Raw genomic sequence first — 17,081 nt, 5'->3', positions numbered from 1 at the left:
GGTTCTGTCTCCTGCTTTCCTCCAGCAACTAGGAATTTTCAAGTCAGAGCACTTGGTCTGATAACTAGAGTCCTGGGCCCCAGGCAAATGTGATACCCAGAGACATCAGGAGTAGCTATGACATGGCTTTCAGTAGAACATTCTAATTCAACTTCACGAAAATAATACTAACGCGTGTTGTCCACCCTTTTGACATCTATATCACACTTCCCAGTTTATTTTTTTTATTTTTTTTCACTTCCTGGTTTAGAAAGCTCTTTACACATCCTTATTTCATCTTACTTTTCACAATAGGCTTTTGAGTATTACTATGATTATATACAATTGTAAATTCAGGCCCAGAGAAGGTAAGTCACTTGCCCAAGGTCTCTCAGCCAAGAGATAGGAAGTGAATGTGCCACTTATGCAAACCCAGGTCAGCCTGGCTCCAAATCCAGCTATCTTGAGCTACTTTTAAAAAGATTCTTCTTTTCTACTTCTGGGTAGAATTAGAGCTATTTGCCCCTACTATACACTCATGATAATCTATCTTTAGAAAAACCAGTTTTCCAACAATTCATTATGCAGAGCTGCTTCTCCTGGCACTGCTGGTAACATTAGGTTTGGATCTGCTTAGGGATGAAAATGGGCAATGTATTACTGCTGTGGTCTCATTAAGGAAGCATCCTGGCGAGAAAAACAGGACGCTTGCAACCTCTCTCAGAAACAGAAAAGAGAAGACCCACTCCACCCCCAAAGAAGGGTGAAGAAATGGCTGCTCATTCACCCAATCCCTGGTGGGGCTCTCTGGTTGGGATAAGACTGGGGACAGGGCCCCATAGGTTTAAATTATTTGCAGAGCTGACTGCTGAGTGATATGGTCCTGGAACTAAATCTTTTTTGAACATTTACTCTTTTGAGAGGTACTATCTATACCAGGGGTTTTTTTTTGGGGGGGGGAGTAATTTTTATTTATTTATTCATGAGAGACACACAGAGAGAGGCAGAGACATGGGCAGAGGGAGAAGCAGATTCCCTGCAGGAGCCTGATGCAGGACTCAATCCCAGGACCCTGGAATCACAACCTGAGCCAAAGGCAGACACTCAACCACTAGCCGCCCAGGTGCCCCTATACCAGGGTTTTTAAATATGCACTGTGGATGCACTTCCAGAAGGATATTAACTTTCCACAGAAAGCTTTCATTGTGTTAATTAAACTTCCCTGAGCCTCTTTGTTGTATTGACCCATCTGTGAAATAAAGATGGTTTTGCTTTCTTTCTTTTTCTTTTTTAGAGAGAGAGAGAGAGAGATCAGGGAGCTGGGTAGGAAGGGACAGAGGGAGAGGGAGTGAGAGAATCCTAAGCAGGCTCCACGCCCAACATGGAGCCCAACGTGGGGCTCGATCTCATGACCCTGAGTTGATGACCTGAGCTGAAATCATGAGTCAGACACTTAGCCAACTGAGCCATCCAGGTGCCCCTGCTTTTGTTGTTTTGTTTTGCTTTTTGTTTTTTGCTTTCTTTAACACTTCTATGGAGTCAGTTACTATGAAGTACTAGGGCTTCTATAGAGAAAGGAGTCTTATTTTGATCACAAGTCTTATTTTTCAGGATAGGAGAAGGAAGGGAGTTCCAAATACACTTCCTGATCATTCCGTTAAATTTGTCTTTTGTGTGTTCATATTGTTTTCATTTGTTTGCTTCTTTTGGGTAATAGAATTTTGTCTTCATAATGGCAGTTAAGTAAAAACAATAATTAAATATTATGCATAGTCCCATCTCAATAATTAAAAGTAATGCTCTTTTTATAAAAATACTGTTTTGAGGAAAGGGGTGTGTTTTTTAAACCTTTCTACATAAAAACGTGCTATTAATTTATTGTTATATTCTTCATCGTATATGATAGATATGATTTACATTTTATTTGTATGGGTTAGGGTTGCCAGATAAAATATTGGATGCTCAGTTAAATTTGAATTTTGGATACACAACAGAGTAATATCCGGAATTCCAGTTTAACTGGCATCCTACATTTTTCTCTGCGATCGGCAACTTTTATGTGGGTATATCCTCCAGTTCTTTCTATTGATCACTAAGTGGCAGCTAAACAAGATTGAGAGACTGAGTTGGTGCTGATGCTGGGGCCATGCTTACTCCTGGAGACGGATGTGGGTGGTTTTAGCTCTGTGCTACTGTGATCTCAAAGATCAGGTGGCTTACCTGGATTTTCAGAATCTATTATCAATGTAATCATCATGAAAATATTTGATGAGAACACCGCATCACGCTGTATAATAAATTTAAGTAGAAAAGTCAAAGCAGTAGTATTTTCATCAGGGCTTTGGATGTCAGGAGAAAATAGTTCCACACTCAGCGAATATAGATAGGTCTGTTTTGGGCTGTGTTAAATCCAATTGTGTGGAGGTTCTGAATAATCAGGAGTGACAGCATAAGCACTTTCTCTTCAAAGTGATTTTACAGAAAGCATTATTTCCTAAGGAAAGTACACATATAGCCCTCATAATGCTGAAAGAGCACTAATGTATCAATTTATTGGTGCTGTTGTCATGAGCTGGAGTTGCAAATTGTATTCAGATATTAAACTTTACTCACAGTTGCTTTTGGGGGGACGTTCCCTTCCTAAGATAAAGCTTATTTCAAAAAATTCTAGGCCAGTTTTGTAGTTCCCATGTGAGAGAGCTTTCAAGGCTCTTTGCAGAAGGTTCTAACTTCGCTTGGAGAAGCCAACTCAAACATGATGAAAAACAATAGTTTAGTTTTCCTCAATAAAAAGGGGAAAAAAGGAGAATTTGAGTTGGGCCTATGTAATTTCAGCTTCCCTAAATAAGCCCTTTGGAAAGTTGTGGGGGGAGCAAGCGTGTGATTTTGGTCTTGGCACACAACTTTGGAACTAACTTTTTTTTTTTTTTTTAATGTCTACCATGGATTTTCATCATGGATTTCTTCCCTGTATGATTTGTTCCATAGCTAAGTAATGGGTCTGATGTGGGCGCCAAATTTTTCAACAACTTTGACTTTCCAGAGGAGGGTTAAATAGCTCTCTTAATAACTTGAAAGAGAAAAATTTCAAGGTTTACCACAGTTCTTAGTCACAGGCTAAATGTTTTCGAGACTTGTGTTACTTTGAGCCTACTGAGTCTCAAGACTCTCCCCCAAGGAGAACAGAGCATAAAGAGTCCAAAAAGGAGTCCTTCCGAAACCGAGATCGCACTGTTGGCCCTGAAGCATGCGTTCGTGTTATCTTCATGTGGCCCTGTGTGCCGAATCTTGCTTAGTCCCATTCATCTGTCACCTGCTCTCCGTAAATCATCCTGGAAGCAGCAGCAAGGGTGCTGACTCATGAATCCCTCCTGTTTTTGTACAGTTTGTGTTCCTCCTGGTACTGTTCGCGGCAAGTAGCAGCTATACACCTTCTGGCTGTAATGAGTGTGGACAGATAGGTACATTTGTGGCGGTGTTTTCTGTCACCATAGAAAGTTATGCTTCATGTGAGCAAGCAGAGTCGTTTTCATTAAAAAGTGAACACAGAATCAGTGGCCCTAGCAAATGAATTGCTCCGTTGCTCCGCTCGCTCTTGTCTGAGTAGGTTGGCATCACTCTCTTGTGCCTTAAATCTTCCCCACTCTGCCTATAAACGTGATCATCTCCCCTATTTAAAAGGAAAACTGAGAGTCTTCCCTCACCCTGGCTAATTACTGTCCATGCTGCTGCTTTTTTACCACAGAACCTCTTAAACCAGTAGGCCGTGCTTGTCCCTGTCATTCACGGTTCTGTTGTTCTGGGGTAGGTCCAGGGACGCCACCGGGTACGATGAAGACTAACCTGGCCTTGGCATCGCCGTCTGAACAAATGCATTCCTGAGTGTGCTGTGAATGAGGGGCATTCCAAGAAGTACACCCAGGATGTTTTCTTACCTCTGTCCTTCTTTCTTCTCTTCTAGGTATCTCAGTAACGAAGAAGACACATACATGTAAGTAATGCATTTTTTTTTTATCCAAAGTTTTCTGAAGAGTTGGAATTCGCATATGTCTGGCTGCTGTGACCCTTCAAGTATAAACTAATGTTTCAGCTGTGATCCATGGTCAACAGAGGTCATACTTCTCTACCTGTAGTGGTCGGAAGTGGTACATCTCCACCTGTTTGTACTGAGTGTGTGTTAAAGAGAGTCTAGACATAGTCTGATGAATTCTAGTGATTCAAGTCATTAGTCTTTAGAAAAAATCATAAAATCTAGTCAGGAGGATCAATTAATTACTTACTGATCACCCCTATTCTGGATCCTTCTTAGAAGAGCTGGTATGTTTCTAGGAAACATCACCTTGATTTCTTTTAAACTTTGGTCTCCTTTTCCTCACCACTAGTTCACGATTTAGGCCGTTTTGTACTTGTGTCTGTGGAGCAGAGATACTGATTGGGAATATAGGTGCTGTCGCTCGACCATGAGTGTGGCCCACGAGGGCCCCGGTAAATGGCATCGGTAGTTTGATGTGGAAATGTGCGCTGGATTTACACTCTGTATTCATTCCCACTTCTCAGGTTCAACTGCTTTCATCAGTTGCCTTCATTCGAACTACACCATAAGTTTACAAACTCACGTCAACGTAAAGTGTTGTGATTTTGCAATCCGAGCAATAATGTTTGACTGTGCTTTGAACCTCGGGATGAAACTAATCCGTCATTGATGCAGGCAGTCAACCTTCACTGTACTTGGCCAGCATATTTAGACTTTGAATTAATAGTGTCATTAGAATTCGCTATTTTACACCACAGATATGTGCTACCCACCAGAAGTGTTTGGGCATCCTTCTAACGTAAGCAGTGGAGATATTTATGGCACAATTTAGGGCTGACAACAATGTATCCCCAAATTTTTCCTAATTATGCTTTTAAAAGTTTTGGTTTCATGTGAAACATTTGGGGGAAAAAATCTGTGTAACATCAAAGTAGTTTATCTTGTGCCTCAGTTGATTCTTGAAATCTGCTCTCGGGCTTGTCTGTCTGTCTATCTGTATTTGTAGCAAACAAAAAAAAGCAAAAAAAAAACAAAAAACAAAAAACAAAAAAACAAAAAAATCCCAAAGAACAAAAAAAAACCCCCAAACCCACCAAATTCGATGGTTGCCTGACTTTTAGGACCCCGTCCTGCAGTCTCTCCACCTGGCTCTCCTTGTGTGAGGAAAGATGACAGGTCAGGCCCGTAATGGATACATGATCAGGACAGCACCTCCATCTCCGGATGCACAGTTCCCGTTGGCTGTCCCTCCTTCACGGTAGTCTGTGGCCCTTAGCTTTTTGGGGGTTGTTTTGTCGTCGTCGTTGTTGTTGTTCTTGCTGTTGTCGGTGCATAATTGAGCTCATGATGACTGAGAGATTGACAGTGCAGGAGACTGAAGTCCTCTGTATATCCGCAGGGCAGGCATGGTACAGAGCGCTTCCTTGCACAGCCTTGCCCATGAGCTCGTCCCTGGCCTGGAGGGACCCACTCTAGAGGTGGTAAGTAATTCAGTCTTTCTGCTAGCTCAGTCCTGGGCCTCTCCCGAACAGGAGCGGATGATTGTGCCTACTGTTTATGGCGGTTTGGGGGTACGGACTCCTGGCCACCTGGCAACACACAGAAAGCCACTGAGTATTTGCATTATAACTTGGCTCTTGGATGAGTGGATAAAACCACTAGCTCAACTCCATTGGATACAAAGAGTGCCCCTCAACTAATAAGACAGGGACCATAGATGTCAGCAAATATATAGACCATCCATCCATGAGGACCTTCAAGGAATTGTCATCCCCGAGAATAATTTCATTGGTCTATTGCAGAAACAATAACTTGTGGTGAGATTTAAATTCATAGAAGGATTTGGATGGCCGCATGAGAGTGGTAGCTAGCGAAGAAACGCTGGTGTTCCAGTAAGAGGCGATATAACCAGGTTGGCCTTGCAGCAAAGGCTTAACTAACTCCATCAGATATACCAGCTTTAAAACAAAATCAAAACACAGCCAGAGTGGGTAGATTTTTGATTGCCTCTCTAACTATGGAAATCAGCAGGAAAATTCTTAGACGTTAAGCATAAAGTCAGGGTAGACAGACTTAAAATAAAGCTCGCTTTAGGTAATTCACATATTAAATTGACAAAAGGAGATCAGAAATCACCTTGGTTTTTTGGTTGATGTTTACTTTCATGATTTAGGATAGAGGGCCCATGATAACACAGACCAATGACAAGTTGGGAAGAATAGCAACAGAGAGTTGGCACAAAACTTTCCACATGCCCAGGAGAAATTGAATTGTCCAAGTTACGTGTTAGTGAAAGTCTTCTATACCACTTACATGTGGAGATTGTTTTTGTCACCCAACTCAGCAGACAACCCATCATACTTCTGATCTTAGCATCTCTACAGGGCCTACACTTGTGAGGAGGAAGAAAATCAATCAGTTCTTTCTCCAATAACAGTCACCCAAATGACTTCTTCTTTAGCATCTGTCGGATTTTTCTTGAAAACGGAACTGTCCTAACTTACCTAGAAGTTTTCTTAAGATGTTAAATTCCAGCTCCTCTTAAAGCATCTTGACATCTGTTCTTCAGAAAGTTTCACTATCAAGTGAAGTGCGTGAATTCATTTTTGTACTGTCTCAAGACTTGCATTTTTAGCCAGAGTTCTGGAAACCTTGGTCAAGGCTTGACTACATAATCATCGACAGCTGAAGTCACCCCACATTAGCAATTTCAATCTGGGTTTCCTAACTGCCCTCACTGAGACATGGTTCAACTTACAAATTAACATGTACAGTTGCAGAATATATTATCAGACCGGAGTGTCAGCTCACAGGTACACCAGTCAGAGGTGCAAGAACTACAAAATGAACCTGAATAGATGTGACACCTGATAATATTTTAGGCCACCTTGTTATCTGGAGAGCATAGGTATTGCTTCTGTAAAAAATAAAATAAAACAAAAATAAAGATGCTTTGGGTGAGCAGAGCCAGAAATTCCCAGGAAAGGAGATCTGATTATTAGCTTCCGAGGAATTCATAAGCATGGTCTTTGGAGAACTCAGATTCTCCTGTGTTCCCGAGAAAAGGCACTGGTGGTGTTTGTCATTAACTTTACTTGGCTGGTGGGGGAAGGCAGAGCTTTGAGGCTCCTTGTACAAAGTCATCATGACCAAATTGGTCAAAGAATGCTTTCATTTGTGATATTCTTCAATTGTTGATAGGAAATGTTGCTGTTGGTTTTGGCATGTGAACAGAAAAGGAAGTTTTTACTTGTAGGATAGGGACATATCAGATCAATTTCACACCGTGGTGTAGAATTTCAATTTAATCTTTGTGATGATTATATAGCACCTGTATTTGGTTGGACACTTCAAAGATTGCTTTTACTTGGGATTTCACAAGTTTGTTCTGGTCTCTTTCCTGCTGAAATGGTACCCTGTTGGATAAGTATCTTTTTCGTGGTATTAGCTGCTGTTTGGGTTTTTATTATTTGCCAAGGACAACTGGTCACTTGTCCCCCACCCCCACCCCACCCCCGGCTTTTTAATCTAATTCTACTTGGATAGTTCTGCATGCACTAAAATGTTAGAATATGACAGATTTGGAGGTGAAAAAGCAAAGAATGCAACAGATCATCTTAGCTATTTCCAGCTACTCGGAAGTTTTGCATCATGGAGTCATAACCTTAGGGAATATATCAGCCACCCACCCCAACAAAGACCCAGAAGATGCCAGGTAGGCTCCTGGATAGTTTCCAGAGGCAACAGATCATTGTCACTTCCTTCTCATTCATCCATGTTCCTATTCTTTATTTTTCCTGGGTAAGTCTGTTCTGCTTTCTTTCTTACACACTGAGGAATAGGCACTTAGGAGTGAAAATTGCAAGTGACTCAGTAAGCAGCCAGGAAAATGTATCAATTTAATCCAACTTAATGTCTGTTTCCCCCAATAAATAACAAAGTAAAATATGCTTCTGAGTCTTCTGCAATATTTTAATTTTCACATGAATGGCTATTAAAGGCAATTTAGTACATTTTCAAATGTTTGGTTGCAGTAGGCTAATACCGAACCTATAAAATTAAAGCACTATGTTATTTATCAAGTGGTTTTAGTTCTCAATAGTGAAAATATTTTTGTACAAATCAGAATATTTCCTTGAGAAATAATCCTTTGTATCTGTAAAAAGAAAAAGTGTTTATTGCAGTCATTTAAAGTGGAAGAGGTTAATGTATTCACTTTTCACCCCTAGAGACTTGGCTTTGAATTTGACTTAGAGAAAATTAGTTTTGAGGCCTCAACCTCCTCTCCTTAGGCATTTGTTGATATCACAAAACCAACCCAACAATTTGTCACGATTGTAGCCATTTACTCAGGAGGTCCAAGAACTAAAATAACCCTATTTTCTCGTTTTCTTTTCTTGTCCTTGAGGCCATTCCTTTTGATTGTGGGCTCTTAATACAACACCAAACTTGGGGCTCACCCACATTATTTAAAACAGTCCAGGAAAACTCAGGAACCATTCTTGGCAAAGCTAATGGAAGGTGCTTTGGTTATATAGTTAATAGGTTGCCGTGACAACCCATGTGACTCACGGTGTGACTCACGGCAACTATAATTTCAATTGCTGCTGGCAGGATGTATCATTAGAAGAGGCCTGAGAAGAAGCCACACTGAACTTCTCTTAGTAGGCTTTCATCCAGATTGCATCTACCCATTGAGAAACAGAAAAGGGGATAACCCAATGCTCACAAAGTAGCCAGAGGATTGATTTCTTCCTGAGGCTTCCCAAGGCTCCTGGCCATCCCAGACATAAAGCTTGCCGCTGATGGTACATAACCAAAAATAAATGCTGGCCTCTTAGAGGGTTAGCCAATGGACAACTATTTCCTGAGGACCTACTGTGTGCTGACAGGTTCTTTGTCCTCAAGTACCTTACCAATAAGGTTGAAGGTGGGGGTGAGGTGAGTGGGGTTATATAGTCACTGAAAACACAAATGCCTACTGTACCATTTCTAGAAGATTCAGCTCACAACTGGAAAGCAGACTAAGCTGGAAGTGTGGGAGAAGATAAAAAAATTAAACAATCCAGAATTCTGGTACTGTGATCCAAGCACACAGCAGGATGAAGGGAAAGGGAAAGCTCTCCCTGCTGCATATCGCCCATTCTCACCCAGAGAATTTAGGGCCTTTAAGATCAACCAGTCCAAGGAATAAAAATCCCTTGTACTGCCTGAAAATGTTTGCCTTGTTTAGACTCAGCCTGTCTGACTACAGCCAAACCCTGCCTGAGCTTAACAGGATTTCTGTCTCATCATATTAAGATATAAATGGACTGCACTTGGCCCTGCCACTCAGTTCTTCCAAGGTAGAAGATTTGCATAGCCTGTAAACCCATAGTTCATTCCATTAAAAACAAAACAAAACAAAAACACCTAGAATATGTAGCTAGGCATTTCCATTGGAACATCCAGGTGATTCAATTTTGCTCTGTGAGTAGACATCAGATCCATGAATTGAATTTGGAAAAGCATTTGGGTTCCCATTTCATAACACAGGGTCAAAAGGGTGTATTGAGATGGTAAGGGCTCTTTAAAATCCATGATCACAAGTAGGGAGAAAACACAAGTGCCTAGCCTATCAGGTGCTGGCGTGTACTTGATAGATTATATATTTAGTAAAACTCTTACATGTGATTGGGTCAATCTCTAAAGAAGGCTGGGTGTCTATCACAAGTTTTGCATCACTTTTGATTCAGTAATGACAATAATCTAGGATAGGAGTAGAAGTACCAGTAGATGAGGTAGCAGCAGCATAGGAACTGTCACCCCTGAGTGATTAATTCTAATAGTCCAGGTGCTCTGTGTAGTGCTTTACCTGCATTATCTCATTTAATCATTTCATCAGCTCCATGAGCTTTGTGCTACTTTCGTCCCCATTTTGGATGAGAAAATTTATCTGAGAGATCAGCAACTTAAAGAAGTAAAAAAAAAAAAAAAAAAAAAAGGCAACAAACTCATCCAGCTGGTGATGGGCAGAGCCAGGACTCAGAGTAGATTGACTCCTGGCACGCACAGAAGTGCCACACCATTATCTCCAATATCAACATGAGGCAATGTCATGGAGCATTTACAAAGTGCTAAATGCTTTTCTAAGCACTTTGTAAGTGTTGATTCATCTAATCTTTACCACAATCTTGTGAGGTAGGTCTTGCTGCTCCCCACTCTCCAGGTAAAAACTGAGGCCCAGCAGTCTACAAGTATCTAGAAGGTGATGCAGCCAGGATCGGAAGCCACTCCACAGAGCCTAAATGCTGCCACAGTAACAAATGCCATTCCTTCAGTGGTCCTTCCGCTGTAAACTATAGGAAAAAAGTGAAGTGTAACATTCATTCCTACAACTGATTCAGATTCTTTAAAGTTATGACTGTTTTACCAATAAAGGCTTCTAAGCTTGATGAGCAAAGTGATTATAAAAAAGGGGGATGTTATTCCTACCAGAGGAAAAAATTCATTTAAACAGAGTCATCTACAGAAAACCGTGCAGCCTTCTGACTTTAAAATGAGTGTTGCAAAATAAATAAATAAATAAATAAAGTAAAATGAGCGTTGCTTCTATTTTTAACAATCTAAGTGAATTTACCAAAGAACTGGCATCCATTTAATATCGTTGTTCATACAACTCAACGGATTCCATAATAAATAGTTCAAAATGGTTGGTTTTTTAAATTATTTAAAGACTTTTATTTATTTATTCATGAGAGACATAGAGAGAGAGGCAGAGGGAGAAGCAGGCTCCCTGTGGGGATCCTGATGCAGGACTTGATCCCAGGACTCTGGGATCCTGGGATCCCAGGATCACACCCTAAGCTTAAGGCAGACGCTCAACCACTGAGATACCCAGGTGTCCCCCAAATGGTTACTTTTGCTTCTAAGATAGTCATGTACCCCACACTAGTGGTAATGTATATTACTTATAGCATGCATCTGTTTTCTACTGCAACAAAGTCTTTAATGGACCTTAATGACATTTGTAATAAATTTGTGCCTTATTCTTTTGTCAGACCAACTTGATAATTTGTGTATAACTTTCATTGCCACTAAGAGGTAGTATGATTCAGGATACTGTGGTTTCTCTGAACCCTAACCAAAAACAAACAAAACCATGAAAGCAAAAAGAATGCCTAGGGAGTTGAATTATGTAGCAAAAGCATACATAAGAGAATTAAACATCTAGGCTTTGCGTATGCTTATGCATACCTGAATTTAGACATGGATTTACAGTTATATCAGCTTCTGTCTTTACTGGGATCTGTGTCCAAAGGCATAAAAACTAGGAAAAACATAGACACCATTGTGTTTGAAATATGAGAAAAGTTATTGTTTTACGTTAACTTTCTTTATAAATGTCACACTTTTTTTTATATAGTACCTCTGTCAGCTACACTGCCAGGAAGTTAGTGTATTTGTAGTCACATGGTCCCCTTCGATTACAATTGAGGTCCATCTCTGCATATTAGGGTAACTGAGGTTTTCATTTCCAAGCTATTTGATTACTCTCTTTCCTGACTGCCCAAGATCCCCCACAGTGGAATGTTCCCCACCCACTTCACCACTGCGTCTGAGTAAACATTTTTCTTATGCAAAAGCAATAGCTTTTTCCCTTGTTTTACTTGGTTGACCTCTTAGGCATTCACTATCTCTCCTAATGTTTTAAGTGGTTAACAACCCAGCATAATGATTAGAAGGCATATTGAAGAATAGAAAATGCTAGGATGTTCAGGATTAGGCTTTAGACTCAGTGAAAGAGACTTAGTCCATAAATCTTTTATTTTAAATATTATGTTTGTGGGAGAGAGGGGTGGGGATTGGTGTGGTAGGGAATCCAGATCCCTGTAATGCTGAGACCTAAGGAAGGAAAAGCTGGAAGGCAGACCACAGCCACTCCCTGGAGGAAGAGCATGCGGCAGGTAGTCAGATCTTCACTTGGTATGTCTTTTTCTTTTTTTTTTTTTTTTAAGATTTTATTTATTTATTCATGAGAGACACAGAGAGAGAGGGGCAGAGACACAGGCAGAGGGAGAAGCAGGCTCCATGCAGGGAGCCTCATGTGGGATTCGATCCTGGGACTCCAGGATCAGGCCCTGGGCCGAAGGCAGGTGCTAAACCGCCGAGCCACCCAGGGATCCCTCACTTCGTATTTCTAACCCCTACTCTGTCCGGGACTGTGTTAGGCACGGTATAGGCTAGAAAGTGTAACTCATTACCCTCACTCCAATAGCTAAGTCCACACCTGAGGAGAAAGGGCCGAAGAACCCCTTGAGGAAATTTCAGTAATGAGGGAATCGCTGGAAAACGCAGGTTTGATGCAAGTTGGATTATCTGTATGAGTTGGGGATGCTAGTGGTGAGCTGAGCTTAGCCTGGAAGGGTAGCAAGGATTAATTAGGTGGATCAAAGCGTGTTTGAGGGATGATTGTGTAGACCTGTCTGACTAGAATAGCGTATTAACAAGGAAAAGGAAGGACAAGAAGAAGAGATAAGATTTGGGCTTTATCTGAGAACCAATGGGGAGCCGCAGAATGTGTGTGAAAAATACACTGATCTTTAAATAATGCTTTTATTGCCACGGCCATTTAGGGAGTGTTACATAAAGCAGGTGTTCCATACTTCAGTCCCTTCTCCAAAATCAGACAGGATTCTTATCCTTAAATAGGGGTTCTTCTCTGGCCTTTCCTCTGATCAACTGTGTAGCCAAAGTGCTTGTGGAGCAGGAAAGATCTAGTCCAAAAAAAAAAAAAAAAGAGAGAGAGACAGAGAAGGCTATTCTGATTATTAAAGAAAAAGAGTGTTTTACCTTTTCTCCATCCTCCCAGTTTTAAGGTCTAATTGTAAGACCAGTTCTTGCCGCCTCGTCGAAATCAGAAGAATGAAATGAGCTTGAAAGATAACATGTGCACTTTGAATTGCGTGGCTCATGGTTCTCCTTGCTGTCTTTCATTCCTGCTGCGAATTGGCTGGAAGCTCCCGTAATACCCCCGGAGCCTCCGTCTTTCCATCCCTTTTTAACTCGGCCACACGGAGCTTTGCAAAAATTTGAGCCCCAAATTCCGAATCATGCTCACCTCTTCGGTCGGCAAAGTAAACTGTGCGGACTATTATTTTTTTCACCAGCACCAAGAACCATTTCGCCCACACAGCTGGACAGTAAGGGGGATAATTCGACTTCCTTTTGTCTTTGTTGCTATTTCTTGATTTTCCAAGGACGGGTCTCTCTCGTTGCAGGTGAAGAACACTAAGATCCAGATGAGGCATTTTCATCGGCTGCATGTTCACAAAAGTCTTCGGTATATCATGAACTATATCGCGCTAACTTATCTGTCTCTCTTACATGGTGTCTTTTTTTGTGTCGACAAAACTGAAAATTCACTTTCCCTCACCAAGTCGGGGCGTCGGGATAATTGATTGTTACCAGCCTGTGCTGTTAGTAGACAAGATAACACCAGTGCCTCTGGAGGACGGGTGAAAACTAAACTCTGTCCCCCGAGGCCAATGAAATAGCTGTTTGGTCCCTTGTGTGAAACTTCCTAATAACTTAACTGGGCAGCCTCTGGGTCCCTGGAGGGTTTCTCCACAAGAGTATTCCCTCTCTTTGTTAAGATTGCTTATTAAAAATGATTTTATAATGAAGTTGCCTCAAATAGCAGCTCTTTTCCTGGTTGTCCTTGAAGCCGTGGTGAAGAATCTCAGAGACAACTGTCTAGGGTTTTCCTCCTTGTTAAAAACTTCTCTCTTAACCACTGTTACTCTTGATTTTTAAGGAGACAAAGTAACTGACACAAGTCCCTCTCCGGTTGATTATGTCGCTTAAAACTCTGTGCAAGGCATTATTGGTAGTTTAGCTTGTCATTCGGGCTCAGGAATCGAATTGATCTACATGGAAGGAGGACATTTAAGTCTGCAGTGAGAACAAGGCTGTCGGGCTTCCCCAGAAGAGTGGCGGCTGGGGAATGCTATTGCTAACTCTGCCCCTGACTCCATCAAAACAGTGATTTCCAATTATTTTCTCTCTTTGGTCCTAGATTTCTCCTATCTGCAAACTAACCAGTTTCCTGCCGTGAGGGACTGTCCTGAAGAGGAATCAAATAATAATAATAATTAAAAAAATAGTATTGCTTTCTTTGCTATCCAGGCACTGTGTAAATTCAGACTTCTAATAAATGTGGGCAAGTAGGAGAAAAATCAGGGTTTTTTTTTTTTTTTTAATTGTCCACATCATCAGCTTGGCTTTGGGCTTAAAGAGGCGTCAATATGCTAGTGTATTTAATATAGAGAATGAGAAAGCAGATGTCAATAGGGCTTACCATTGGAAACATCTCCTTCAGACTTGGTGTCCCAATAGCCAGATGATTTAGGAAAGAGCAAAATGTATAAAGTTGTTAGTGACAGATTGGGCTTGAAATATTTTTCTAACTTTAAAGCTCTACAGACAGTAAATCTACAGAGCAGAGTATTCAAGATGCAGTTTGGCACTGCTTTTGCTTCGCAGTGTGCAAGGGACCACTGTGAATTTTTTAGTGGAGACACCAGCGTGATCTAGTTGTGCTAAGAATTATTGCGTGCAAAGTTGTGCTAAGAACATGCCTTGGCTAAACTCTATTCTCTAAGACCAGGCATATTAGAAAACACTACCTTTATATTCAGCAATTCCTGCCCTTTCTTTTCTCAGAGAAAAGAAAAAGAAAAGAAATCCGAAATCCTGAAATCCCACTGCCAACAGGATCTTCTTATTCTCCCTCCTTGATAACCTTCCAGCCCTTTCCAATACCCAAAGAGTCTATACTTCTTAATGTGGCACTCAAGGGCCTTTCCAACAGTTTGGAAAGTAGATGTTTTGATAATCCTAGATTACTTTCTGAGTCGTAAGGTAAATTTTGGAAATAAATGACCTTTATTTGTTCAAAGTCAGAGCACGTGACATTGCTAAGCTATGTATGTCTGGTCTGGAATATAAGTGTGTTTCCTTAACTTAGCAGCGAGCAATGATTTCAAAACTCTGGCCCACTTCAGAAGTAGCTGCACACAACCACAATCTTGATCTTTCTACTGCTCTTTCCTTGATTTCTATGCTGGCAATTTCTGCCATCCTCAATGACCAGTTTCTACAAGAATGTACCTTGGCATACCTCAGTGCCTTTGCTTCTGCTATATTTTGTTTGTCCTGAAATGTCCTTCATCAACTCCTGTACCTGTAGAATTCTTACTGCTCCACCAAAGGCCAACACAAATAGCATCTGCCACCAAAGCCTTCTCCAGCTACCTTCCCCTTGTTAAACTATTACCACAGCTCCTCGGCCCCCACAGTACATTGTTAAGGTGACAGTACAGAAAGTATATTGTGGAATAGTTGTTGTTTATGTAGCTCTGCCCTAGATATGCTTTAATTATCTTTCTATCCCTTAGGCTTAGCAAAATGATTGGTATCTACTATGTGTTCAATTAATATCTGTAGATTTTAAATAAGAGTGTTGTGTGTGTGTACACACACAATTTTATGACCTTGCATCCTTCTTGCAAATTTGAGTCTAGGGAAAAGCAATAATAGTTTCATTGTTAACAGCTAAAAGGAAGAACAGATATTTAATATTTGAAATTGTCTTGTGAGATTTGTTCTATATTATTCTGCAAACCAATACTACAATTCAAAGGGCTTCTTAATGTCTGGCAGCTTCCCCTATGTACCTGGAGTCTCAGTTTTAGGACTGATGGCTTTAAAGTTTCTTTTTGCAGATTTAAGACAGAACCTCATCCAGAAGGCTTAAGAATACTTACTTTTATTCTAAGATGAAGAACGTGTTCTTTTGCTAAGTGACTTCTTAAATAGCATTTGTTTGCATTATCAATACAAGATTTTATAAACTAGATAATCAAATCTACACAGAGAAAAAGAAAGAGACATTTTCAGTTACCGTTGGCATCTATTTAAAGGCAAAGGAGAGGGCACCTGGGTGGCTCAGTCAGTAAAGCATTAAGCATCCAACTTGTGATTTCAGCTCAGGTCATGATCTCATGTGTCCTGGGATCCAACCCTGCATCTGGCTCTGCGCTCAGTAGGGATTTGGCTTGAGATTCTCCCTTCTCCCTCTGCCCCTTCCCCCCCACACACTTGTGCTCTCTTTCTCTCTCTCTAAAATAAATAAATAAATCTTAAAAAAAAAATAAAGGCAAAGGAGAAAACCACCTACTAGAGGAAAGAATTGGCCAATCTCTCCTCAAGTAGAGAGTATATTCTATCAAGGAAAATATCCTATATTTGTCTAGTCTGTAATGGGCAAAGTGATCCGAATATGTTAAACAGTTTGGAAAGTAGATGTTTTGATAATCCTAGATTACTTCCTGAGTCGTAAGGTAAATTTTGGAAATAAATGACATTTATTTGTTCAAAGTCAGAGCGCGTGACATTGCTATGCTATGGTTGTCTGGTCTGGAATATAAGTGTGTTTCCTTAACTTAGCCGGGACCAATGATTTCAAAACTCTGGCCCACTTCAGAAGTAGCTGCACACAACCATGATTTCTGTCTGCTTTTCCTTGGAATCCTCTGCCTTTTAAGCTTTATGAGCAGTTTCCTCCCTTTTCTTGTTTGTAACTTTTTCTTGAGTCAAAACAAGAGGAGCCAAATTATCCCCTGCAGTATCAATTCCTTGAGTGGAAACCTTGCTTATAAATGAGAGGATGAGATGTGACCCAATAAAAGTATCTATTTTTATTTTAATTTTAATTTATTTCCTGGTGGCCCTTTATGCCTCCTTAGGCGATGACCTAACCAATTCTATCTTAACACTGACTTTTTTTTTCCTTCCAAGGTCAAAAAGCACTTTGGAATTATTATAATAGGAGAGGAAATGTTTTCTTGCCTCTAATGGAAAGTCCATCTCTTCATAGGAAATGTAAAGTCTGGCTTTCTCAGCTTCACACTCATTCTCTCGTGAGGCTTCTATCACTGAGCTAAAGGAGAACAGGAGGAAGGAAGATCTTTGATTCCTGATGAAACACCATCTCTTGTAGCCTCTTTCATCCCTCTCCTTTCTCAGA

The 17,081-nt window shown here is 40.7% G+C and overlaps 1 protein-coding gene across 1 annotated transcript in view; it reads left to right on the top strand.

Annotated features, from left to right (window-relative positions):
* The window catches only part of LOC119866906 (RAR related orphan receptor A), a 711,488-nt gene that overhangs the window by 523,916 nt on the left and 170,491 nt on the right, over nucleotides 1-17,081 (top strand). Inside the window, exon 3 of the mRNA XM_038580594.1 lies at nucleotides 3,941-3,970. Coding sequence (XP_038436522.1) covers nucleotides 3,941-3,970 — 30 coding nt within the window. The remainder of the gene's footprint in view (nucleotides 1-3,940; nucleotides 3,971-17,081) is intronic.

The sequence above is a fragment of the Canis lupus genome, chromosome 30, assembly GCF_011100685.1.
Source record: "Canis lupus familiaris isolate Mischka breed German Shepherd chromosome 30, alternate assembly UU_Cfam_GSD_1.0, whole genome shotgun sequence".
Classification (NCBI taxonomy): Eukaryota; Metazoa; Chordata; class Mammalia; order Carnivora; family Canidae; genus Canis; species Canis lupus.
The sequence above is the reverse complement of the archived record's forward strand: the minus strand, read 5'-3'. Positions and strand labels throughout refer to the sequence as shown.